Source organism: Podarcis pityusensis (genome assembly GCF_964106645.2).
Source record: "Podarcis pityusensis genome assembly, chromosome: 2".
Classification (NCBI taxonomy): domain Eukaryota; kingdom Metazoa; phylum Chordata; class Lepidosauria; order Squamata; family Lacertidae; genus Podarcis; species Podarcis pityusensis.
This window is the reverse complement of record NC_138029.1, coordinates 75,332,062-75,357,536: the sequence shown is the minus strand read 5'-3', so window position 1 is coordinate 75,357,536 and position 25,475 is coordinate 75,332,062. Positions and strand designations below refer to the sequence as shown.

General features: G+C 42.2%; 1 protein-coding gene across 5 annotated transcripts in view; it reads left to right on the top strand.

Moving 5' to 3' along the window:
* DNAH1 (dynein axonemal heavy chain 1) overlaps positions 1-25,475 on the top strand; it is a 123,157-nt gene that overhangs the window by 4,517 nt on the left and 93,165 nt on the right. For 4 of the 5 annotated variants that reach the window (XM_080995344.1, XM_080995346.1, XM_080995345.1 and 1 more), the window contains exons 2-10: positions 7,053-7,260; positions 8,201-8,273; positions 9,877-10,051; positions 10,589-10,745; positions 12,160-12,292; positions 14,143-14,304; positions 15,307-15,559; positions 17,595-17,752; positions 19,084-19,295. In XM_080995344.1, coding sequence (XP_080851470.1) covers positions 7,053-7,260; positions 8,201-8,273; positions 9,877-10,051; positions 10,589-10,745; positions 12,160-12,292; positions 14,143-14,304; positions 15,307-15,559; positions 17,595-17,752; positions 19,084-19,295 — 1,531 coding nt within the window. Of the gene's footprint in view, positions 1-7,052; positions 7,261-8,200; positions 8,274-9,876; positions 10,052-10,588; positions 10,746-12,159; positions 12,293-14,142; positions 14,305-15,306; positions 15,560-17,594; positions 17,753-19,083; positions 19,296-25,475 lie in introns of those variants that run through there. The other variant, XM_080995348.1, reaches the window with a different exon arrangement.

The window sequence follows — 25,475 nt, the reverse complement described above, 5'->3', positions numbered from 1 at the left end:
TATACAATATTATAATTAGAAGCCACCCACTTATATAAAAAGCCAGTGTACAACAATATATTCATTATCAGTTTTGAAGCCCAACTGCATGAAATTCTTATAAGCAATAGAATGACACATGTGAAGAAGAACTAATATTTGTTGACCAGTAGAAAGGAACTATTATTTTCCATCCCTTTTATTAAGAGAATTGCTCAGCACAATAAAGAAGCCAACAACTTTTCCGTTGAGTAAGGAGAACTTTGGCTTAGGACTTTGAGGGAGTAGCAGATTTCACAAGGATCCAAAAATCATGATTGCAGTAGGGTTGCCACATCTTAACTGGCACTGGCTCCATCAAAACCAAAAAAAATAGCAGCAGATCTTGATTAACAGCTGTGGTGGCAACCCTACATCAAGGACTTCCCCCACCCTCCCCAGATCTGCTCCAGGGTCTCTGGGGAAACCCCTAGAACAGATTTAAGGGGTGCATGGGAGGAAGGAGAGGGGAGTCACATTGCACAAGTGGAAATTATTCTTCTAATGAGACCATGACATATCACTACTTTAGATACAACCCTTGGGCTTACTCTGTTTTGTTTTTCTTTTTTAAAACCTCATTGTACATAGCTGGTTTAGTGAGCAGACTGTCAAGAGTTAAATAAATAGGTGTTTGGTAAATTATTTTCAAGCCAGGTTTTATTTTCCTGTACTCTGGAAAGACTGTGCCAGTTTCACAAGAGTCAAGACTTAGTATGAGTACTTCCTCCTGTGCATCTGACAGATGGGCATTCCTTTGATCAGCATACTGAGCAGGAGTTTATTTTAATTGGTGGATAGATTTTGGTGATTGCACAGAACTCCAGCAAAGTGCCGATGACTGTACCAGCTGCACAGCGGTTGAGATTCAGTTGAATCCATAATGCATAGGTGAATTGCTCACTCCCCGTCCCTCACGACTGTCAGTGGACTTCAGCTCTGTCCTGCTCAGCATATGTACCCCAAGCAGTGGTGAAGCTTGAATTAACCACAGCATAGCTTACCGTGCCATATCCACATTGCCTAAATACCATACTTTTCTGTGTATAAGATGAACTTTTATTATGTGAAAATAACGTTAAAAAATTGGGCTCATCTTAGACACAGGTAGGGGGGAGGGGGGATTGTTTGCTGCCGTGAGCAGTATATTGGCACCGGCGTTAGTGCGGGTGATTGGTGGCTGTGGCAATGGCTGCTGTCAGTTGGCCACTGCTGCCGCAATTGGGCGTGTGATTGGTGTGTGCTGTCTGCGAGCGGTAAAACGATAGGTTGCTTCTGCTTCACGTACGATAGGAATTGTTGTCCAGGCGGGTGAGAGTTCTTAGGCATCCCCCCCCCCAAAAAAGAAAAGCTCAACAACTCTGCGCAATCTCCCTCTTTAATTTAATTAGTCCTCCAAAATAGGGGGTGTCTTATACACGGGGCGTCTTATACATGGAAAAATACGGTAATGTGTCCTTAAAAGCTGCCATTTCCCAGCATTTTGGAGCTTGAATGCACATCCCTTAATGCAACATATTGAACCATGAAGTTTTTTGTTAATTGAATTTGATTGTTTTTTGACATTTGTATTACTATAACTACTACTGTTAGACAAAAGCAAATATTAGATGTTCCTTTTCACCTAGACAGCAGCCCATTTTCCAAAGCTTGCAGTGCAAATCGATAAATCTTTCCAGAAAAACCACCAAAGCATAGTCTATGAAAGAAAAAAATCACACCATCTGTCAACATCCTGAAGTCTCTTATCAAATGTTCAGCTTATTCAAAATAAGTAATTTCTTATCTGTACATTCCCAAATTCAGCAGGAACCATTATCAATTGTACATCTCCTACACTGAGAGGTTTCAAATCAGTTCTGTTGAACTATTTTCTAACTATAAGCCCCAATTCCTCATTATATGATAGAAGACTGTGATTCTGCCAGCTGTGGCCCTATATTTTGGTTGCCTCGTTTGTGTTTTTGTCCCATACTGTGGACATAGATATATAAATGAGATGTCAAATCAACTCATAAAAGAGATTATTTAAAAAACCGGTTTTCCAGATTGCTTTAAAAAGTCACAGGGACTTGACAAATGGCAGAACCAGAGATAAAATACAAATTAAGTAAGATTTTAGACTTTAAGCTCTATGAAATCACTAGGTGAGGGCCAAACCAGATGTGTGTCTGTTTGCTAAACACGCACTTGCTGGGTTGGCCATAAAGAGAGGGTTGTGGGGGTGAGTCTACTTCAGTCACAGAGCGGAGCAAATGCAACCCCTCCTTAGTTCCCTGTACTCCATTGTTCAGAGACCTACTCCCACGGCTGACTCACCTTAACCCCAAATAATAAACTATTATGTAGATGTCCTCTTCTGTTTTAGGGGCTGCTTCAAACATTATGAATTTCATAAAGAGAATATTTCCACATCAAATGCTTGCAGAGCTCTTGAAGATCATCAAATGGATGATTATTCATGTGCCTTTTACATTGAATGTGTATGTACTGAGAAGACCTATCTGCATCTCTATTTCTGGAGTGATTGATCGAATCACACAGAGCTGATTGGAAGAGGGCTTTCTAGAGCAGCGAATAACAGAAAGCTGCCCTATTCCAGGTCAGACTATTTGTTCATCTAGCACAGTGATGTCTACTACAATGCAAGACAGTGGCTATCCAGGGTCTCAGGCAGAGAAGGGTCTTTCACATAACCCTGAATCTTTTTTAACTGGAGATGTCGGACTGAACCTGTGAGCTTCCATCTGCAACTGAGCTTCAGTCCCTTCCCAATTGTGCATCACCTAATACTTGGTGTTTTAGGAGCCTTTCATTCCTCAATTAATTTATTTGCAGGGTGCAGCAGCACCTTAGGGTGGCCCACTGCAGCATTTAAGAATGGCTGGTAATTCTTTTACCTCCCTAGTCCAGATTCAAATTCTTCTTAGTCTGCATTAGAAGTCAAGAACACATTAGAACCCGAGAGTTGTTGTTATTTTGCTTTTCTTTCTTTGGATAGGCAAGTAACCAACACAGTCCTTTGGACCAAAATATCTTTTAGCTTACATTGTTGTTCCGACGCAATACATAAAGATGAGACTGAGAAGACTGAATATGTTGGTCCCCAAATTGACCTTAAGATAATCAGGTTCTGTAACACACATATTCTGCCTGGAGTGGATATGCAGAAATTCATAAGTGTGATTGCCCTATTTCTTTCACATATGATTAGATCAGTACTGAAATAGCAAATTGTGGTGATATTGGCAGTGTTGTCATTAGGCTACAGAGCTGACTTCCCACAGAGACAAAAAGCAGTAATTCACACCTCATGCAGGGCTGTAGCTTCAGGACGCCTGTACATCATGTCTGACACCATGGTATCTATCATCTATCTATCTATCTATCTATCTATCTATCTATCTATCTATCTTACCTACACGCACATTATAGATTTTGAAGTTGAATACTGCAGCAATGTGTGCATTAGACTGAACTGATTACTATCTAACAGTAGCTGCCATACTGTGTACCTCTAAGTGTAAGTGGATCAACTGATCACTCCTGATGCAGAGATGCAGCTGGGTCACCCACCCTCAGGTGGTGGCCCATGGTTGTTTCCTACTGGAGGGACACTCAGAATAGCAACTCAGGTGGAAATGCTTAGCTGTGGTGTGCAAAATGTCTCAGGTTCAGTCCCTGCAAGTAGGGCTAGGAAAGACTCCTCTGAAACCATGGAGCGCTCCTTCCAGCCGGTGTAGACAATATTCAGCTAGATGATGATGATGATCATTTTCTTATTTATACCCTGCCCATCTGGCTGGGTTTCCTCAACCACTCTGGCTGACTTACAACATATATAAATAAAGCATAGTAAAATATCAAACATTAAAAACTTCCTGATACAGGACTGCGTTCAGATATCTTCTAAACATTACGTAGTTCAATGGCCAACTGCCTGGCTTAGTAAAGCAGCTTCCTTTGTGTAGTTAATATTTTAATGTGCTAAAACTACATATTTTCATATCTAAGGCAAAGTATTTCTCCCATTTTAATTCAGTAAATAAGTGGAGCCTCAGCGGTTAGAAGTTTGGGAAACATTAGTTTAAAAATTGAAAAATAAGGGCCTGAGTATTAGTTGTTGTTTTTAAGCATAATTGTTATGAATTAATGTGTAATTGTTATAAATATGTCATGGGAAAACCCACCCCCACCCTACGTAATAGTACCTTTGAGTAAATTACCGGTACATCTTCCCAGATTCCAAGCCCAAATAGCTCACTGCTGGGAAAATATTATCTCCTTACCCGTTTTAGTTCATTGTTGGTAAGGCAGGGTGGCGTGGAGTCCTGCAACTGAAGCATCACTAGAGAAGAGAGGCACAGTTGCTCCTTCTATGTCCAGGCCAATTATTATTATTTATTTCTGTATTTATCTAGTTTCAGTAGTGGTTGTTCTGGTGCTGTACCCCTGCAACAGGGCGGTGCTTCTGCACCCTTTTAGCAAGCAATATGCCAAAGACTGGGGACGCGGGTGGCACTGTGGGTAAAACCTCAGTGCCTAGGACTTGCCGATCGTATGGTCGGCGGTTCGAATCCCCGCGGCGGGGTGAGCTCCCGTCTGTCGATCCCAGCTCCTGCCTACCTAGCAGTTCGAAAGCACTCCTAAGTGCAAGTAGATAAATAGGTACGGCGTTTCCGTGTGCTGCTCTGGTGCTGGCTCGCCAGAGCAGCTTCGTCACGCTGGCCATGTGACCCGGAAGTGTCTCCGGACAGCACTGGCTCCTGGCCTCTTAAGTGAGATGAGCACACAACCCTAGAGTCGGACACGACTGGCCCGTACGGGCAGGGGTACCTTTACCTTTACCTTTACCTTTATGCCAAAGACCAGGAAGTGCTCATTTTTCTTCTCCTAACCATGACATGACATTTCAAGAGTGTTCTGTTTGTTGTTGTTTTTCAAACTGTGAAGGCCTTGTGCCAGCTCTCTTTCTGCTAAATGGAGGAGAACTAGTATGGCTACAACTTAGAAAAGAAAGTCACTTTTTAAGAAGGCCCTTTAGAGGAAAAAGTATATTGTGGCAGTTACTTCATGAAAGTGCTAACTTGCTGAGCCAGCACAAAACAGAGTAGGCTGACCCCCTCAAAGGTATGTAGATTTTGCTCGTGTCTTGGTTTTTATTGCCATTTCACCTTCATAATTAAGAGACAGCATCTGCTCAGTCACTGATCACCAAACCTTATTCGCTGGTGCCGTCCCACTATGTTGTGGCCATCCATGTGTGGTAGTCGCAGCCAATCAGGAAAGATCTTGCTGTGAGAGGTTAGGTTGGGCACATAAAGAATAGCTTTGGGGGCCAGATTTTGCACAACAAAAGACTGCAGTAGCCTCTTGCCAGAATGCTGAGGGCAGCCCTTAATTAACACCCTCATTTACATAAGTATCTTTATATAGCTTGGATACCCAGGCTCATTATAATTGCTTGTGCTTGCATTTAACCTGACAGCTGAATAGAAATTGTGAGAGGAGATCACCCAGGAAAAAAGGAACAACCAGACAATTAAACAAAAAGACTCCTGCAGCCATTTTCTGAATTTATTTTAATTAGTGAAGAAGCTGAAACCAAACACTTCACATTTATTCTATTTTGAAGTTTTGTTTTTTAAAGAATCCTAGTGTTCTTTATGGTTTATGCGATGGTAAGATAACCAGGTTTTTTTTTTTGTAAAGGTCTATTTGTTTTGTCTTTCATTAGATCTGGGTATAACTTGATTCCATTATGTTGTGGGATCCATTTTATTATGGAAAGTATTTCTTTCTCATTTAATATTGTAACAATACAATTACTGACTTATGGTCAAAGCTTAAATAGCCTAGATCCAGCATACAGCACAATCCTAACTCTAAGATGTTGGTGGGTGGATACAATGAGACAAATACAAATATAGTTTATTTACAGTCCACCAACCACAAATTAAGAAAATTACAGAATATAAAATATTTCAGATCATTAAAAGAGAAGGGAGGAGAACAGCTGCTGGTAGGACTGGAGATTTTTCTTCAGTGGAGCTTCAGCTATGCCCTAGTGGGAAGAAAGGTCTCCCATTAGCAGTAGCAAGCAGAAAGGCCAAAAGTGAAATACATCAGGTGCCTGGTGCCAATGGCTTTGGATCTCTTAGATCCAAGGCCTCATGGATTCCCCAAGGGTCCCCCACGCTTGAGCCACCTCAACTATGCCAGTCTGGAGATGACATAGCAATACCATCAACAGAATCGCCCCTACCTGCCCAAGCCAGCATGAGCCAGCAGCAGGGCTTGGGATGTGCCAGTAAAACCACCGCTTCACTCTTTTCCTAACCAAAGTAGGATTGCTCTATGAAACAGGCTTAAGCTAATTGATTTCAACAGGATTAAGTATGTCTCACTCCAAATTGGATGCATGTCGGCCATGCATTTTGACAGATTGATATGATTGTTAGGAGAAATCTGGTTGACCACTGTTGGAGTCAAACGGATTAGATGATTCAGAATGGACAGCTCTTTAATAGATGAATGGGGTATACAGGTCATACCAAGGATAAAGCTTTGAAGTGTGAGATGATTTTCAGTTGGGTTAGCATTTATAAAGTGAGCTTGAGCCACGGTGAACCTTTTTCAGGCAGATTACATCCATATTCTGCATTATTACAGTTTAAGTTTACAGTGCCTGTGGTTCCCTTCCCAAAATCTTTTTCAGGTCTGGAGAGGAGAATCTCTATAAGTATATCATCACATCTCTGATTAACTAGCCCCCATCCACCTGAGATCTGATGTGGACAGTTCTGAGTTGAGTTCATGGCTTCCATGTTTCAACAGACCCCGGTCCCCTTCGTTATGCAATTAAAGCACTAAACATGATTTGTAGCATGTACATGAGCCTTTTTATTACTTCATCTGATTAGTAAGTTGCCCTGAAAATTGGAAGTTCTGGGATACAGAGCTATTATTAATAATTTGTTTCCTCTTTATGATGTGAAGAACAGCCTCACAATTCTTTCCTACCCCTCCTCTAGGAGATCAAAGAGCAGGATGGATAAAGTCAAGAAGGAACTGACAGAGTCATTGGGAAGGAGTCCCTATCCCCCTTACCCCAGTAGCCAGGGTTCAGAGAGCCTTCCGGGAACCAGCAAAACCTCGTCGGGCAGTAAGAAGTACCCACCGATAAAAGAAAGAGGATTTTACTCAGATGTCCTTACACCAGGAGCTTTAGATCTCTTGGGGGTAAGTGACTAGAACCTCTATCTATCATTGGTCTGTAGACAGTTGAAATATAAATGACACAAACTGGTGTTAGAGTGAGAGATAGATAAATGTATTTTAAGAACATATATTTTGAAGTTCCATTTCTGTTTTCTGCCCCATCTCTGCTCTTTCTTTCCTCTAAAGCTGTTTTTCATGTCATAGGAAGGTAGGAATGTTATTTTTATTTATTTCGCCTCTTAATACATTTTAGAGCTTTGAGGAGTTGGGTGATTTTCATGAAAATAGAAAGTCCTTTTCTATAGTATCTCAGGTGTTTTTAGGAAGTGAAATGGCTTTCCCTTAATGGTACCCCTCATGCTTCAGTTTATTGGCTTTTTCAAAAGGTAAAGACTTTCAATTTCTTTCTTTCTTTCTCTTCTAGAACAGGAAAAGAGGGTTGAGACTTGTAGAAAAATGAGTGGAGATTGGTTTATATCAGGCCTGTCCAACCGGTTGATCGCTCACCCCTCCCCAAAAAAGCTCAGCAACTTTGGTCCTCCCCCCTAAAAGAGCTCAACAACTCTGGTCGATCCAATGGGTAGATCACTGCCAGTTTATTTATAGTGGGACTAGGATGAGGGAAGGAATTCCACTTGATGATTACTGGAGGCTTCTCCAGATTTATTATACTTCCTAACCCTTAACTACTAACACATTTTCCCTTCAGCTGTAGAGGCTGGGAATGTGTTTGTCTTTTAATTAATGTTGAGAATCTCAGGGAATTGCACAAGCCACTGGATGTACCATCAGATGTCATATCTCATTCTTTGCAGTCTGATTGCTATTATGAAAACTAGCTCACCAGATCATAGCTTGCTTTTTCTTTTCTCTCTGTATATGACCAATTCTTGTTTGCTCATTGAATTCTATACATGTTTCTGTACTGTCTCTTTGTAATCCTTATTATATTAAATTTCAGGATGTGAGTGCAGGTCCGAATGTATACAGGGACTTACTGAAACAGTCAGAGCATGAGGATCACACGCCAAAAGGTAAGCACACGGAAAAGGCTGTTATCATCACTTTCCTCCCTAGGAAATTGGAAGAAAGTTGAGCTCCTGTAACGGGGGGGGGGGGGGTATGTGAACTTTGAAGAGTATGATTGATCCTTGATGGTGCCAAAAGGAACAGAACAGTCAAGCAAAGTCAGGGCAGAATAAATATCTGTGGATTTACAGACAAGTGGACTAGCAGCCGTGCCCCAGTCAAGTGGGTGGTAGCCATGCTGAAGGGATCAGAGAAGACCCAATAGCTGGGCTTGTTTAAGGAGCTTGAAAATGAAAGGGAGGGGGGAACGTCTTTTGTTTGGGGGATATGGGACATGGTACGGGTACATCTACCCTGTGAGGTAGGCTGAGAGAAAGTGATTGACCCAAGGTCACCCTGTGAGCTTAGGAACATAGGAAGCTGTTTTATACTGCGTCAGACAAGGAGTCCATCTAATTGAGAATTGCTCATACTGCCTAACAGCAGCTCTCTAAGGCTCCAGGTGCTGTCTTCCCAGCCATACCTAGAGATGTCAGGGATTGAACCTGGGGACCTCTGCATGCTCTCCCGCTGAGATACGTACTTCATGAATGAGTGAAGATTTGAACATAGTGTGACACAGGAGGAGCCAACATTTCTCAGTGCGTGTTTAGCATTATGCATATATGCATAACAAACATTTTCAGTTCTCCAAGATGGGATGGATGATAACTGTTCCCTTTTCACTTGTCCCTGGGTTTCATAACTGTTGATTTCACCATGAAACTGGCAAGAGTTACAAAATAACTTAGACTAAATACAAAACACAGATAAATAACATTAAGCGGAAGATAAGTAAAATAGATAAACCCATTCTAGTTACTTCAATGGAAGTGGAAAATATGAAAGATCTCATCACGTATGGATTTACACCAGAGGTAGGCAACGTAAGGCCCACGTGCCGGTTCCAGGCCAAATGGGTTCTAGATCCGGCCCATGGACAGTCCTGAAATTGCCGCATGGTTCTGATTCATATCGTTCAGAAATCATGTCTGCAGCACCAGAAATCGCTTTTGCACATGCCCAGACGCCGAAAATCGCATCTGCGCATGTCCACGGCGCCGGAAATCGCATCTGCGCATGTCCACGGCGCCGGAAATCGCTTCTGCGCAGGCGTGATTTCCGGCATCTGGGCATGCACAAAAGTGATTTCCGGCGCCGCAGACGTGCTCAGTAGCAATTTCTGGCATCGTGCTGCGCTGGCCCGGCCCACAGACGATCTCCATGGGAGTGATCCAGCCCATGCCCGGTAAGCCTTGCCAACCTCTGATTTACACTATTGTTCTTTAATCTGGGTGGAAGAGAGGGAAATTTCCCAGAGCTGGGCCCCCAAGCATTGGAAATCACCACAAATTCTGTCCTTTGCAGGGTGGGAGCAGTTTTTGCAATGTGCATGCAGCTTTCTCTGGGCAGATTCCACTGCTGTTTTCAGTGGCTTAGGCAGTGCCTTCGCTGCTATAGTGGTCACTTCAGTCAGACTCCCTGGTAAGTCTGGGATTGGGACTCTTACAGTAACCACATATTTTTTTAAAAAACTGTTTTTGTTTTCTTAATCTTGTTTCTTACCAGTCACAACATTTGAAACTCCTGAGAATATTGAGTCTATTTTGAATGCCCAGCAAATTGGACCAACTACAGAAATAATCAAAGAGACGGACTTTCCATTGCAATCATATAAGCCAAAAGTACAAGTTCCCTTTGAGGTGATTCCAGGACAGTGTCCTCGGAAAATAGCGATCGAGAGGTAATTAGTGCCAGGAAATGGTTACAAAGGACTTGCGTACAACACAGGCAAGGACCATTGCATTTGGATGTGCAGCTCTGGATTTCTATACAGAGAGTTACGCGAGCCTATACTAAAACTATTGAAATGGGTGGGCTTAGGCTCCTCTAGCCCTGCATAGGTTCAGGTTGTAAGATGGCAATCCTTCAGAGAGGTAGATACGTTTCTCTGATTTCAATGGGCTTTGGAATGCCAAATTCATATGATTGAGCTACATACGTTAGCTTTTCTCACAGAACCTCAGCCTGAGGCTCCATGGACAAAAATCTACAAGCTGATTTGGAATGGTCTTCAGAATAATAGAGGAGTTTTTGAATCAGGTACCCATCTCTGACAACATTGGAGTATTGGACTGCCCCAAAGCATATAGTTTTGGCCTGTCTCTTTATTACCCTGTATTACTCAATTTACTTTATTAGTCAGTCCCTGAAACAGATTAACAAGAATTGAATCGCGCTTCCTGTAAATATGAACTGTTTAATCTTATTATTTAACCAGGTTGAGACGATTATATCTCAGCCTGGATATCACTCAGCTCTTAGAAATGGCAGGGATAGATTCCAATGAATTGATGCCAAGACACCAGGACCCTGACAATATGCCAACTATTGAGCAGAAGAACGACCCTCTTTTCCCTGTCTATCTCCCATTACAGGTAAGATAAGGGATTCAGTGGTGCATGTGATCTACTTCAGGGATTCCCAAGCCTTTTACAAAGTTGACCCAGCAATTGCATTTGATGATGACTTTCCATTAAATAACCTGTGTGTCTCTATGGATATCTAATTACCATTTGGAAATTGCTGCTGTGCATTATGTCTTAACATTGGATTAAAAATAACCAGGACACTGGGGTGGTGTGGGAGGTGGGGAGTGGATGTGGCAACATTAATGGTACTTAAAAGAAGCTGAATAGTGTTACAAAAGCCTGGTGCCTGCCCCGATCTCTGCCAAGCAGTAACAAGAGAGCGCACAGGGTTGCAGGCATACATACAGGGTCAGTGTCCCTTTGGAGAATAGAAGACACGGCAGAGAAAGTTGTGCTTTAAGAAATAGGGTTTATTCGCCTATTTGCACCTTCAGTCTGCATGGAGGGAGTCCAGATAATAACAATAATTTACAGCATGGCTCAAAGCATTGCAGGTAACTTTTAGTCTATTCCACAAAGATGGATCTCAGCTGTTTTCCCCCTTCTTCCCAGAAGCCCTTTGCCCTCCCCCAGAGCAGTTACCGTGGCAACCTTCCAAATTTCCAGTCTCTGGTCACACCTGGGGCAGGACCCTCAATGGCTCTTTACCAGGGGTCGGCAAGGTTTTCCTCGCCTGGGCCGGTTCACTCCAGCGGAGATCCCTCCGTGGGCCAGATCATGAGCGTCTGCGATTTCCGACGTTGGCGGAAGTGAGTCCCCACACTGCGCCGCTTTAGCGCAGTGCGTGGGGACTTGCCAAGCGGGCAGCTCAGTTCAGGGGCAACTCATGGCTGGTTAAACGACCCCCATGGGCCGTTTGTGGCCCATGGGTCTTAGGTTGCCTACCCCTGCTCTTTACTGTGATGCTAACAGGTCTGCCCTTCCCTCAACCAGCCAGGTTGGTTTGCGTAAGGCAGTCCAGGAATTCCCTCTCTGGCACAGCTCTGCAGTTAGTTTTTAAAATCCATTTCCCAGTCAAAATCCTAGTATTTATATGTTCCTAGTGTTTATGGGGATCCCCTCTATTTCTATAACAATATGTTTTGAAAATATGAGATTGATGTTTGGGTTTTGATCCAGCAAGATGTACAAGAAGCAGAAACCTCCTACAAGATATTAGGCAGGATCCAAAGAGCAGCCAGAGGCATTTATGAACACACACATACCAGTGCTGCTCACCCCATGGCCTTCATGCTCCCTTCCCCAAGTCATTATAGAAGCTTGGCAGACCTTACACTCTTGCAGAAGGACAAGCTGCTGTCAGAACAAGCAGAGCCGTGGTGCACGTGCAGAAGTACTTGGATATGCAAAGAGCTGTCAGGATTCCAAGTCAGCTATTGACTTTGGTGAAGGATTAATTTCTCACTTCTTGCTTGCTTAGATTTTTGATAATGAAGAGTATGATTGCCGGACTCCAGAAGAGTGGCTTTTGTTGGGTGTGGAACCTGAATCTGAAGACCGGAAACCTATCCCAGGAAAAGCACTCCTGCCTACAGATGATGAGCTTGGGCATGGTAAAGCATAGATGTGATGCAACTGAGTTATTTCATTTATTACAAAGATTGCAAAATAATAGTTGAATACATGAGAACCATGCTTTTCTCCCTCCAAGTATTTTTGTTTTGAAGTATAGCAGATCAAAACATACAATGTTTTCTTGCATTTTGCATATATTCTAAGGCCCCACCCTTCCCCAAGTGGCTCTATGAATCCCTACCAATGAAACTTAGAAATTAATGTTTTTTAATTACCATATTTTTCCATGTATAACATGCCCCTGTGTATAACACAACCCCTATTTTTTGGGACTCCAAGTAAAGAAATCCCCCCTATGCACTATCCGTGTATAAGACGACCCCCATTTTTAAACTTGAAAAAATAGGGAAAATATATAGTCTTATACATAGAAAAATACGGTACTTTGTTTCAGTTAACTGTTAAGTGTATTTTATTTCTGCTGAAATTCGTGGGAGTCAGGCTGTTGACACTAGCATAATGTTTCATGTGAGTGGAACTAAACTAGTACTTTAGCGTCTGAAGATGTGGTATTTATGCATTTTATTAACTATTTTATAAGCCATAATTTTTAGACATAGTGTCTGATTTTTAATGCCTCTATATCTGGGTGTACAATGTGATATTCTTGTGAGTTAATTTTTCAAAATATGTGGAGCGATTGCAATTCTTCTATAATCTAACACAAATGACAGGTGCTTTTAGCCTAAAAATTAAGTCCTGTAAGTTGACCACTTCAGTTAGAACATGTGCCTAACAACATTTCTGCATTATGGAGGCAGTTGGAGGATGGATAGCAGCTAACGGATTGGGGTTGAATCCTGACAAGACAGAAGTACTGTTTTGGGGGGACAGGGGACAGGCAGGTGTGGGGGACTCCCTGGTCCTGAATGGGGTAACTGTGCCCCTGAAGGACCAGGTGCGCAGCCTGGGAGTCATTTTGGACTCACAGCTGTCCATGGAGGCATAGGTTAATTCTGTGTCCAGGGCAGCTGTCTACCAGCACCATTTGGTATGCAGGCTGAGACCCTACCTGCCTGCAGACTGTGTCGCCAGAGTGGTGCATGCGCTAGTTATCCCCCGCTTGGACTACTACAATGTGCTCTATGTGGGGCTACCTTTGAAGGTGATCCGGAAACTACAACTAATCCAGAATGTGGCAGCCAGACTGGTGACTGGGAATGGCCGCCGAGACCACATAATACCTGTCTTGAAAGACCTATATTGGCTCCCAGTACATTTCCAAGCACAATTTAAAGTGTTGGTATTGACCTTTAAAGCCCTAAACGGCCTCAGCCCAGTATACCTGAAGAAGCGTCTCCACCCCCATCGTTTTGCCCGGACACTGAGATCCAGCGCCAAGTGCCTTCTGGTGGTTCCCTCACTGCGAGAAGCCAAGTTACAGGGAACCAGTCAGGGGGCCTTCTCAGTAGTGGCGCCTGCCCTGTGGAATGCCCTCCCATCAGATGTCAAATAAATTAACAACTATCTGACATTTAGAAGACATCTGAAAGCAGCCCTGTTTAGGGAAGTTTTTAATGACTGATGTTTTAATGTATTTTAAACCTTCTGTTGGAAGCCACAGAGTGGCTGGGGAAACACAGCCAGAAGGGTGGGATATAAATAATAAGCTATTATTATAATAAATTATTATTATTATTACCTACTAAGATACTAATACGTGTTGGGGTGCCATTAAAAATTAAAAGGAGATACAAAATATGGAGCCCAGAACACAAAGCAGGATCATGAGGCTTGTAAAACTGTGAAGAGGACTCTGTGTAGTTCTGCCTATTTTAACCAAGACAATTGTGAAAATGTGATTCCCTGTTTGTCATTCATATCTCAGAGGATCCCAAAAGTCACAAACTGATCTATAAGTGGATAGATGTTGGTGTTCTGGATTATGATGAAGAGACAAAATTTTACTTGGTTCATAAGACAAACAGTCTGGGCCTAGTCCGGGATGCACAAGGGAAACGTGTACTTAATGGAGGAATGACTGAAGAAGGTGGGCATTGATTTATTTTTTATTGGATTACAGGGAAGAAGTTAAAATCAAGAGCTTCTCTATACCCAATTAGCTCCCTTTGATTCACAATTGTCTTGGATTGTGATGCATCTTTCTGCCTCTTTAATAAGCAACCATGGAATATTTTCTTTTTCCTGACAATCCTTTGAGGATTCATAGAGGTGGATCATAGACTTCTAGAGTTGGAAGGGACCCTGAGGATCATCTAGTCCAACCTGCTGCAATGCAGCAATATGCAGCTGTCCAATATGGGGACTGAACCTGCAACCTTGGCATTATGTGGACAAATTCAGGATTATTTGTAAAAGGACCTCCATTCTCATCACTCCATCACTTAGAACCTGATCATGTGCATGTTTCCTTGGAAATAAGTCCCACAGAATTTGGTATGGCCTACTTTTGGAGGGTCACAATTAGATGAGACAACAGGGGACCTGTGATCATATCTCCCACTTTAAAAAAGCCAGTGGTCACCATTGGGGGTGAGGAATAACTGAGCAATCAGATTGGGATTCTGGTACTGGGAGGAGGAGACATAGCACCTTCCCTTACGCTACATTTATGATCCAAATTTCAGCTCCCAGCCCCACCACAGCCGCTCTTTATGATGATCACATGTTTTCCTCCACATGATTAACTGCAGTTGGTGGGGGAGAGGGCAGTTTAGATTAGGAAAACAGTGTGAAGGAAATGATTCCCTCTCCCCACCCTCCCATCTGCCTTTAACTTTTGAAAATACAGTGGAAGATACAGTCACACATATCCCTCCTGTCTCATCTAGTTGGATACAGTGACGTTTCTGATGAGTATTCTTCTGAGTCTCCATTTGGATTCTATTACTCATCATTCTCTTTTCTGCCACGAAACTCTCAGCTTGACACTAGCTTGGTCATAGACTCATTAGATAATTTTGGCACCTGGTTTCTGCAATCTATTTTTATGGCCCCAGTGTGTTCACATTCTTTTCTAATTTCTCCCCAGGGAGAGCCCCACTAATGCCTTGTCAGTATTGGGTGCCCCGTGTCCGTTTGCTTTTTCTGGCTGAGGACCCCCGGGTTCTTGCCGAGCGAGTGATTTCTGCCAATGACTTGAGGAAGAAAACACAGGCACTATTGTTGTATAACCTGTATGTTGACTGCATGCCTCTGGATGGAATGCAAACCATTGAAGAAAAGAGTTTGCAGCGGATGAAGCAGATGGCAATGGAAACTTCACGTCTGAGGAAAGGGAGTATGTAAGTATTGCAACAGTCCTTCATACTGAAAACATGTTTGTGGTTTTAACACCTTGTTTATGACAAGGGAGGCCTAGCCACCTGGGTGGCAGGATAACTCCATCATTATCATTCCCTCACACCCTTTTCTTCTCATCGCATTCCCTGTTCTTTCTTTCCTACTTCCTCTGTTTCTGCACACCCTGGGAATTGTGCTTTTCAGAGGCAGACATAAAAAACTAAGGAGGAAACCAGTAAACACAAGCAGGGCAGACACCTGCAATTAATTTGATGCAATTCAGATGCAATTACACCAGGCTGTGCTGTGTTGTGGAACCATTCAGTAAAACCACCATAGATGTAAGGTGCAGACTTTCAGTGTTTGAAGACTTTAAGGAGCACTGATCTAACTAGTGGTATTTGAGATATTAAGTTGCAGCTCTTCCAGAAACTAGCTGGTGAAATGTAGAGGTCTTTTTAGTGTGGTTATTAGAGCCCCTTCGTGTGATTCACTGAGAGCTGCTTCCTGATCAGGTGCTGCTCTTCCCTTTCTTAACAACTGCTTGTGCATCTTCAAAGATTAGATAATGGTAAGTGAAGGGGAGTGTGGGAGATATTTCAACTGGAAATCAGGTGAGCATGGCACAGGGTCTTGAGTGGGTACAAGGTAGATCATAGAATCATAGAGTTGGAAGGGACCCTGAGGGCCATCTGGTCCAATTCCCTGTAATGCAGGAATTTCAACATCTAGACGCCCATCCAATTTGAAACCTTACCGGACCCTGCTTAGCATTGCAAATATGCTAGCAGTTTTATTGCTGCACCACTAGGAGGAGATCACTGCAAGGATGGCTGATTTCCAATTGTTTCACGATAGCAATGACAATCTATTTCCTCCTGCCTAAGTTAGGATGCTGAATTGAAAAAAAGCTAACCAGGAATGGACTTCTGTGAGAAAGGCCTAGGAACTAAGTTCCTTTCTGGTATGGAAAACAAATTCCTAGGCTCAAGATGTGCTCAGAGGTGCCCATTTATTTAATACTGTCTGCATTTCTTTTGCATGTGACTTTGGTTGGTAGAGGTTCTAGTAAAAAGCAACATAATTCTGACAAGGTTGCCATCAAGTCTGTAGCACTGCTACAGACTCCATGGCTTGGAAGATTTGAGACGCTTTGAGCTAGATGAGTCATCAGCCAGTGGTATCATTGATATATCAGTTCATCTCACTGAACTGTGAAAGCTTTTTCCTCAGTCAGATACAGATGTGTAAAATGCAATAAAATTAGTTTTTGAAGAAGGCTAAAGACTATCTGTGAATAGCCCCAAGACCAGAAAATATATCCTGGTTCCAGAAGTTACAGACAATAATATGAAATTGTGATAATAGTAATAATAATAACTAGAGAGCTGGCCCTGTACAAACTAATATCTCCATTGGGCATATGATAATTTACCATTGGGGAAAATAATGTAAAGACTAAAAGCTGAGGAGATAACTCTTGGGGTTATAAGGCTATTGAAACTTGCTATTCAGCTTTGCCCCAGCAATACACCCTTGAGGCACTGCATTAGATTGTTCTTCCTTATCATCTGACTACCTTATCCGCGGGACTCATGGCCTTGTCTTCCCTTCCGGGACAGGGCCTTTGCTGGCTTCTGCTGGTGTTGCTTCTCATTGTTTTTTGTTTTGCCTTCTCCATGCAAATGGAACAGTTATCGCCAGACTGCCAATTACAATGGGTCAGGAGGGGAGCGAGAAAGAAAGAAGAGTGGAAATATTGCTTCTAAATCTCTCCCTTTAGTCAGATGTAATACAGTCCTAGGTGTCACACAACTTGCCCCACTGCCCCTTGATCCTTCAGAATCACCTGCTGTCCCATTCCAGGTCTACTATGAAGCTCCCTTAATGTGCCGCAAGCACTTTTAATGAAGAAGCAAAGCACATGCAAACACAGGAGGCGTGAAGATGGGACTGTAGAGATATATGAGTGATGCAGACGCAACATTGTGAGAGGTCGTAGTTCATTCTGTTAATTAGTTTTTTAATTATGCTTAGCATTTTAGAGCGGCTGCAGCTCCTGGGGAAAGAAGTGTCCCTAGACTTTGAGCGAACCATGAACAAGATTAACTTTGACAGAATTGTCACTTCCAAGCCTCAGACGTTCTATTATGTCACTCTGCCTGAGAAAGAGGAAGAGAAGGTGCCACAGAAGGGTAGGTGACACAGTAGAAAAAGACAGCAGCAGAGTGTAAAATCATCCCAGGGGGAAATCATTCTGTTTCTTGCAATTAACTTTAGACTATGATTGATATGTTGCAAAGGGAGATGTACCAATCCCATATTATATTATTATATTTTATAGTCGTAATTATTTTACTTATAAGCTGCTTAAATAAGTTTTGTTATTGGGTAATATATAGATATTGAAACTAAATCAGTGCCAGCGTGTTCCTTTCTGACAAAGTCTGACAATACAAACTATTTATATATATTTGCATCCCAAGCTTTCTGGGTAAAAGAAGTTGAATGATAGTGATGAGAGCAAGTGTCAGCCATTCAGATACAAACAAGCTGCTGCCATGGATCCTTTGAGGGACAGAGCTAGACTAGCCAAGGTTTGAGGCAATGCCATGCAAGATGGCTGCCACTCCTTTGCCTCAAACCCTTCTGGAGCAAGGAACAGTGATCAATAAGCAAGAGTATGTGTATTCTGCAATTCTGTGAAAATATATAGCATTCTGAGAATCTCATTGCTTTGAGAAAGTGAGTTTTTGGCTGTTAGAACTACAAAGTTATATGTGAAAGCTTGTGAGCAAGTGGGGGGGGGAGGAGGAGGGAGAATTAAGATTTCCATGGGTCAGGAGGATTGGCTTCAATGCTTGACCATAACTGCTTGTCCATTTCCAAGCAAAATGAGTGGGAATGTACAAATTTGTTTAATTTTCATAATTTATACAGATCTAGTTGTTGTTTTTCTGGACACAGAGATGTGGTCATCTTGCTTGCACCTGGAAATTACAGTAGGGATGGCCTGTGATTCTGGCACTGCCCTTGGGCCTTGTGTGCCTGGAGGCTTCATGCTCAAGGAACAACTCTGGAGTCTTCTTTTTTTTTTTTAATCACTGCTTGAAGAGAAGTGGTGAGGCAGGAAAGGTACAGGGGGGAGGTGTGGTGAGGTGGAGGAGCAACGATGGGGTGGTCCTTGCTTTAAAGGAAGGGGGTGCCGGACAGCCACTGTGCCAGCCTGGAGCTGGTGCAACAATGGGGCACCAACAGTAGGACTGACTCAGGATCCAACTAATCCTGGGCTGGATCCGTCCCTTACTGCCTCAAGAATACACATTTTGGAAGCTTTGGAAGGAGAAGCTTTGCTCAGTTTACACATATGCACACATACACACTCTGATGCAAGGGTGGAGGTGTAGGTTGCTCTGTAAATAAATAAAATGCATTTTTCAGCATTTATGGTTCTTACATATGCTTAACAAGAACAGCTACATGACTACTGTTCCTACAGAAATAACATCTCTTCTTGTGTCCCCAGGTCGCATTGATGTTCCTGAGTACCCATTTAATGAGCAAAAAGAAACTTTTAGCTTCATTTCCCTCCTGACACGGCCAGAAGTCATCATGGCTTTGTGCCAGGTCCGGGATGAGTGCAATAAAACTGCAGCTATGTCACTGTTCCATTCAACCCTGACTAAGTACGGCCGACTAGAGGAGTTTGAGCAGATCCAGAAACAGACCTTTTCACAGGTATAGCAGCAGGGAAATACTCTTTGCAGAGATGTGGCTATGCAAAGTGTAAGTGGCTATAGTGTGTGTGTGTGTGAGAGAGAGAGTGTGTGTATGCTATTGTAATGTAATGGTTGGATTGTCAGACTAGGCCTGAGGAAACCTGGGTTCATAGTTCCTCTCAGCCAAGAATCTTGCTGGATGATATTGGGACTAGTCATTCTCTCTCAGCCTAATCTAACTCACAGGGTGGCTGTAAGGGCAAAATTTGCAGAGAAAAAACATGTAGATGAGCTCCATGGAAGATGCTGGGATAAAAGTGTAATCATACATATTAATAGTAGTAATAATTCTATTAGTGTTAGGCCTTATGTGGTCAAAATGGCACCATCCACACACAAGAGAGCATATCAGCAATTTGTCAAGGTGAAAAAAATATTTCAGGGGAGAAACCATAAGTGGGGAAACATCCTTTAAGAGTCCACTGATGGCCAAGGATACTCAGTGGCCATGGAGTATGTCAGCCTGTTGAAGGGTGGGGAGGATAGAGCAGAAAACCAGGGTGGTTTGGTAGGAAAATGAGGTATTCTTGAATAGAGCATGTAATGCTGAACAAATGTTGTAACATTTTGTTGCAGTTCCCTCTTGTAAATAAACAATCGTGGGGCAAACAGCCATCATTCTTCAGTTAGAGCTCATGGTTGAGTATAGCACTTAACCGCAGACTTCTTAAATGCAGTCTGCTTTGGAGTGAGAAGGATTAGAAACTCCTTGAGAATAAGCCAGGCATTTTAAAAGGCAACACAGTTTCCCAAACACTGTTTTCTGTTCTCATTCCTGGGTTCCATAGGTGTTACTGTCCTTAAAGTAGTAACTTTGGCCAGGATCCAACCCAATTGCTTGCACAATACAGTTTCCAAGAACCCCAACTTCCTTTAATCTGTAACTCACCTCAGAAAACAATTTGGAAATTAGGCAGGAAGAAATGTGCATGGTGATTTCCCCTGGGAATAAGAACGGAAGGACTTGGGGAAGGATGCCAGGGAAGCAGCGTTTGGCTAAGCATTCAGAGTACAAGCAGACAGTAGAGCGGATTCTTTAGGTGGTAGGTGGGGTCTCCTTCACTAGAGGTATTTGAGAAGAGCCTAGACATCTCAACATCCATCTGTCATCCTGTACCTTGTGTGTGTGTTTGTCCAGATAACCTTCAAAGTCCTTTCTTACACAGTGGTTCTATCTTTATATGATCTTTAAAGCTGCTCCGCATGAAGAAATGGACAAGATTCTATTTTTCTTTGTCTCACCGTAAAATACAGTGTGCTCTATTTTTCTCCATTCCACCTTGAAATACATCATCAGCTTTGCATGGGGTTTCTTAAAAAAAAGGACAATAAATGGAAGAATTGCACTGGTCATGTTTTGGTAAAACCAAGGTCTTATGCTGGTGCGTTTTTAAGCTTAAATGTTATATTCCCATTAAAAAAAATAACTTGTTAATCTGAAATCAATTTATGAGGCATGATGTGTTTCATATTAGATTGCTATCAGAATGGTTGTTACCATTCTCATAATGTTACTGAAGCAGGCCAGAGGTAACTGACATGGTGCCCTCCAAATATTGTTGAACTACAACTCTTATAACCCTAGCCATTTGGCCACACTGGCTGGCACTGGTGGGAGCTGTAGTCCAGCAACATCCCAAAGGCACCACACTGGCTACCCCTGAAATCTCCCTGCTTACCAAATGGTGTTCTATGTAATTAGTGGAAAGTACCCACTGTTGGAACTTCCGGGGTGGCGCCATCGGTAATGGCGGATTCCCTCTGACTTGGAGGGAACTGGCTCTGCGGAAATTGGGTCTGCACCGCTACGGCGAAGCGGGGACCCTTCAAAAATCACAGGCGGGTGAAGCCTGTGACCGTGGGACTCGGCGGGCACCTTTTGCGCCCCCCCCCAACTTGCAAAGGAGCCCGACTACGGGTTCCGGAGCGGAGCGGGGAAGTGGCGCGGTGCTGTGAGTCAATTGCTTCTTCCGTGGAGCGAAGCCGCATAGCCGTTACCGGAGAGCGCTGCCTTTTTCCTGGGACAATTTGGCTGCAAAACAATGATCTGTGAGTAGACTAATTTCGGAATCAAAGGAATTTTACAAATAATTTGGCACCGAAGCGGAAAGGCATAAACAGGGAGTCTGCCTTCCGTTCTTGTAAATGGAGTAAAGCAATGAACTTGTAAGCGGAAACCTTAAAAGACGTTGGAAAAGGATTATAATTCGAACATCAAACAAGCGATTTCCCCCCCTTGATTGCAGGGGAGGAGGGGGGAAAGGTTTGAACTGTATTTCCCTGCAAAAAGAGAGGAAAAGAAGCTAAAATCCACTGCTCAAAACCCTGGAATGGGTTGCCAGTGAACAGTAAGAATGCCGTACTGTGAAATGCGCTGTTGCTGAAAGTACTCTTTGACAGTTAACTCTGCATCTGAGATACAAGTAAGATACAATATTTCTGACTGGCTTCTCCTGGTTTTAAAGTAACAGAAAATAACTGAGATTGAAACTGTTGTCCTTTTTGTGAATTGGGGGGCTAAAGGAAAAAAGTTAATTACTTTAAGACACCTTTGATTGCTACTGTGTCCCCCTAGAGGAAGTTTGAAATTGCTACAATAGCAGCTGGGCCAGGGAAATTTTCCACTTCAAAACAAATTTTGATCGTGAGACTGACCTTGGGTTTTATCTGAGGGTTATGGCAGATGGCAAGGAGAAGATAGATTTGTTACAGGAAAAAACAATGAGGTCTGGCAGACTATTTCGCACAGATGGTGGGCTGCAACGAAAAGCATCGACATCTGGCCCTTCTGGTTTACCAACAGTAACCTCATCGGCACAAGCTAAACCTAAAGGAATGGCAGCTGAAGATGCTTTGGCTCAGGCACTAGGTAAAATCAACGAATCTTTGGAAAGAATAAGTAAACAAGTAGCCGAGGCATCGGGCAAAATTGATCAAAACACTACAAGTATTAATAATTCGGGACAGAAGGTAAATACCAACACAGAAACTATTCAGAAATTACTACAGGAATCTACCTTGACACGAAAGACAGCCGAAGAGGCAAAGGAAATAGCAACTGCTACAGCCACTGTTGTAGAAGAGAAGATACCACCGATACACAAACAACTTCAAGACCACAGGTCAATATTGTCTATGATTGAGTTGAAGGAGAAACAAACGAATTTAAGGATCAGGGCCGTACCCGAACTTGAGAAAGACAACTTGACTGACTTTCTTACGCAGGAATTTGCAGACTTTTGGAACCCAGATTTGGAGAAGGATAGTTTCAAGATAGTGAGTGACTTCAGGCTTGGAAGAGGAGGGAGGAGGAACAGGGTGAGAGACTGTTTGATCACCCTCCGAACAAAAGAGGAGAGAGACAAAATCTTGAGTCTGCACTTCCAGAAGACTTTGGAAATACACCAGTCAAAAGTGGAGATATTTAAGGATATTCCGAAGCATCTTTTGGACCTTAGGTCCAATTATAGAGATTTGGTTGCCCTGTTGAGAAGCAACGGAATCATCTTTAGGTGGGAATTCCCCCAAGGCCTATCCTTTAGTTACAAAGGGAAGAAGATAAAAATAAGATCAGAGGACGACAAAGATAGATTTTGGAGAGACCACGGAGAAGACCTGCAGAAGGAAGCTGCAGAAGAGTTAAGAGCACTTGTAAGTGAAACTTTAGACATACCAAGTTTACCTCCTGAACTAAAAGACCGCCTGAAGAAGGGGATACCACCGACAGATCAGGAACAGGCACTGGGTGCAGTTGGAGGAGAAGCAAAGTAACTACATCATGGCTCTACAACTATTAAGCTGGAATTGTAATGGTTTGAACTCCCCTCAGAAAAGGAAATCTGTGTTTCATTTATTAAAAAAGGAACAATTGGACTTGATTTGTCTACAAGAAACACATGTAACAAGGTTACACAGGAAACTACTAATTAATAAAAGACTGGGTCAGGAGTTTATTTCATCGGACAAGGTTAAAAAAAGAGGGGTAGTGATCTATGCAAAGGAGAGACTATTACCGAACTTTATCTTCAAAGATGACCAAGGAAGATTTGTGGCAATTGAAATTCAAACACAAGGAGAGAAATTTTTGATAGTAGGAGTTTATGCACCAAATGAGGGGAAATCTGACTTTTTAAAAAAGTTGCATGAGACCTTGATGGACTATTTGGATTATAATGTGATTTTGATGGGAGACATGAATGGAGTGGTATCTACACACATGGACAAGGCACAAAGACAGGTAGTCACTAAGGACGGCAGACTACCGAAAACTTTTTTTGAGATGACAGACAACTTGGACTTAGTTGATATCTGGAGAACAAAGAATCCCTTGGCCAGAGAGGGAACCTTCTTCTCTGAAGCCAAACTGACATGGACAAGAATTGACCAAATATGGGTAACTAGAGGAATGGCACCAAAGACAAGAAAAGTGGAAATCTGCCCAAAAACTTGCTCCGATCATAATGCTGTGAAGATGGAGATGAAACTAACACCAACTGGCTCCTTCAGATGGAGGATGAATGACACCTTATTTAGAGATGAAGTCTTTAAGAAGGCCCAAAAAACCTTGAGAGATTATTTTGAGATAAATATGGACACCAATGTGGAAAAAAGAGTAATCTGGGACGCAAGTAAAGCTGTCATGAGAGGGTTCTTGATACAACAGAACGCATTAAAGAAGAGAATCCAAAATGAGAAGAAGGATAAAATTTTGGAGAAAATAAAGGAAAGTGAAAAGAAATTGAGAGTAAAACCAAAGTCGCAAGAGATTTTGAGAGAAATAAAGTTACATCAAGTACAATACATGAAAATGATGAATCAGGAGATAGAATGGAAAATTAAACAAATGAGACAAAATACATTTGAGTCGGCTAATAAATGTGGGAAATTGCTGGCTTGGCAAATGAAAAAAAGACAAAAATTAAATACAGTTACAAATCTAGAAGTGGAAGGAAGGAATATACAGAACCCAGCCGAGATTAGAAATTGTTTCCAGAGGTATTTCAAACAACTATATACACAAGGGCCACAGAAAGAAATTGACGTAGACCGATTTTTGAAAACAAATGGATTACAAAAAATCTCTCAAGAGAATAAATTAATGTTGAACTATAAAATAACTGAACAGGAGATAGAAGGTGCCATTCAGAATATGCAATTAGGCAAATCTCCAGGACTGGATGGACTGACTTCTAGATACTACAGATCTTTAAAAGAATGGTTAGTACAACCTTTAAAAGAAGTCTGTAATGAAATAATGGATGGGAAAAGGGCACCAGAGTCGTGGAAAGAAGCGTATATCACACTTGTACCGAAAACAGAGACTGAAAAGACGCAGCTTAAGAACTACCGCCCCATATCACTGCTCAGTGTGGATTACAAAATTTTTGCAGACATCTTGGCTAAAAGACTAAAAAGAGTGTTAGTGGAAGAGATACATAAAGACCAAGCAGGCTTTCTCCCGGGTAGACATCTATCTGAAAATGTGAGAAATGTAATCAATATTTTAGAAAAATTACAAGTGAATATAAATACTAAGGCAGTTTTAATATTGGTGGACGCGGAGAAAGCTTTTGACAACATTTCTTGGAGCTTTATGAAGAAGAACTTACAGGGTATGGGGGTAGGCCAAGGCTTTGAAAATGGTATAAGTGCAATATACTCTGAACAAAAGGCTAAATTAATTGTAAATAATGTGGTGATGGAAGGATTTAAGATAGAAAAAGGGACACGACAAGGCTGCCCAATCTCCCCATTGCTTTTTATATCGGTCCTGGTGGTTTTGCTGAATATGATTAGAAGGGACCAGTTGGTTAAAGGTATACAAGTCGGAGCCAAACAGTACAAATTGAGAGCATTTGCAGATGACTTAGTATTGACGTTACAGGAGCCAGAATCTAGTACCAAAAGGGTTTTAGAACTGATTCAAAATTTGGTCAGGTTGCAGGATTCAAACTGAATAAGTTAAAAACCAAGGTTTTAGAGAAAAACTTAACACCAATTGAGAGAGAGAGGTTTCAGAATGAGACAGGTTTAACAGTGGTTAAGAAAGTTAAATACCTGGGGATTAACATGACAGCAAAAAATGGGAATCTATTTAAAGACAACTATGAAAAATGCTGGGCTGAAGTGAAAAAAGATT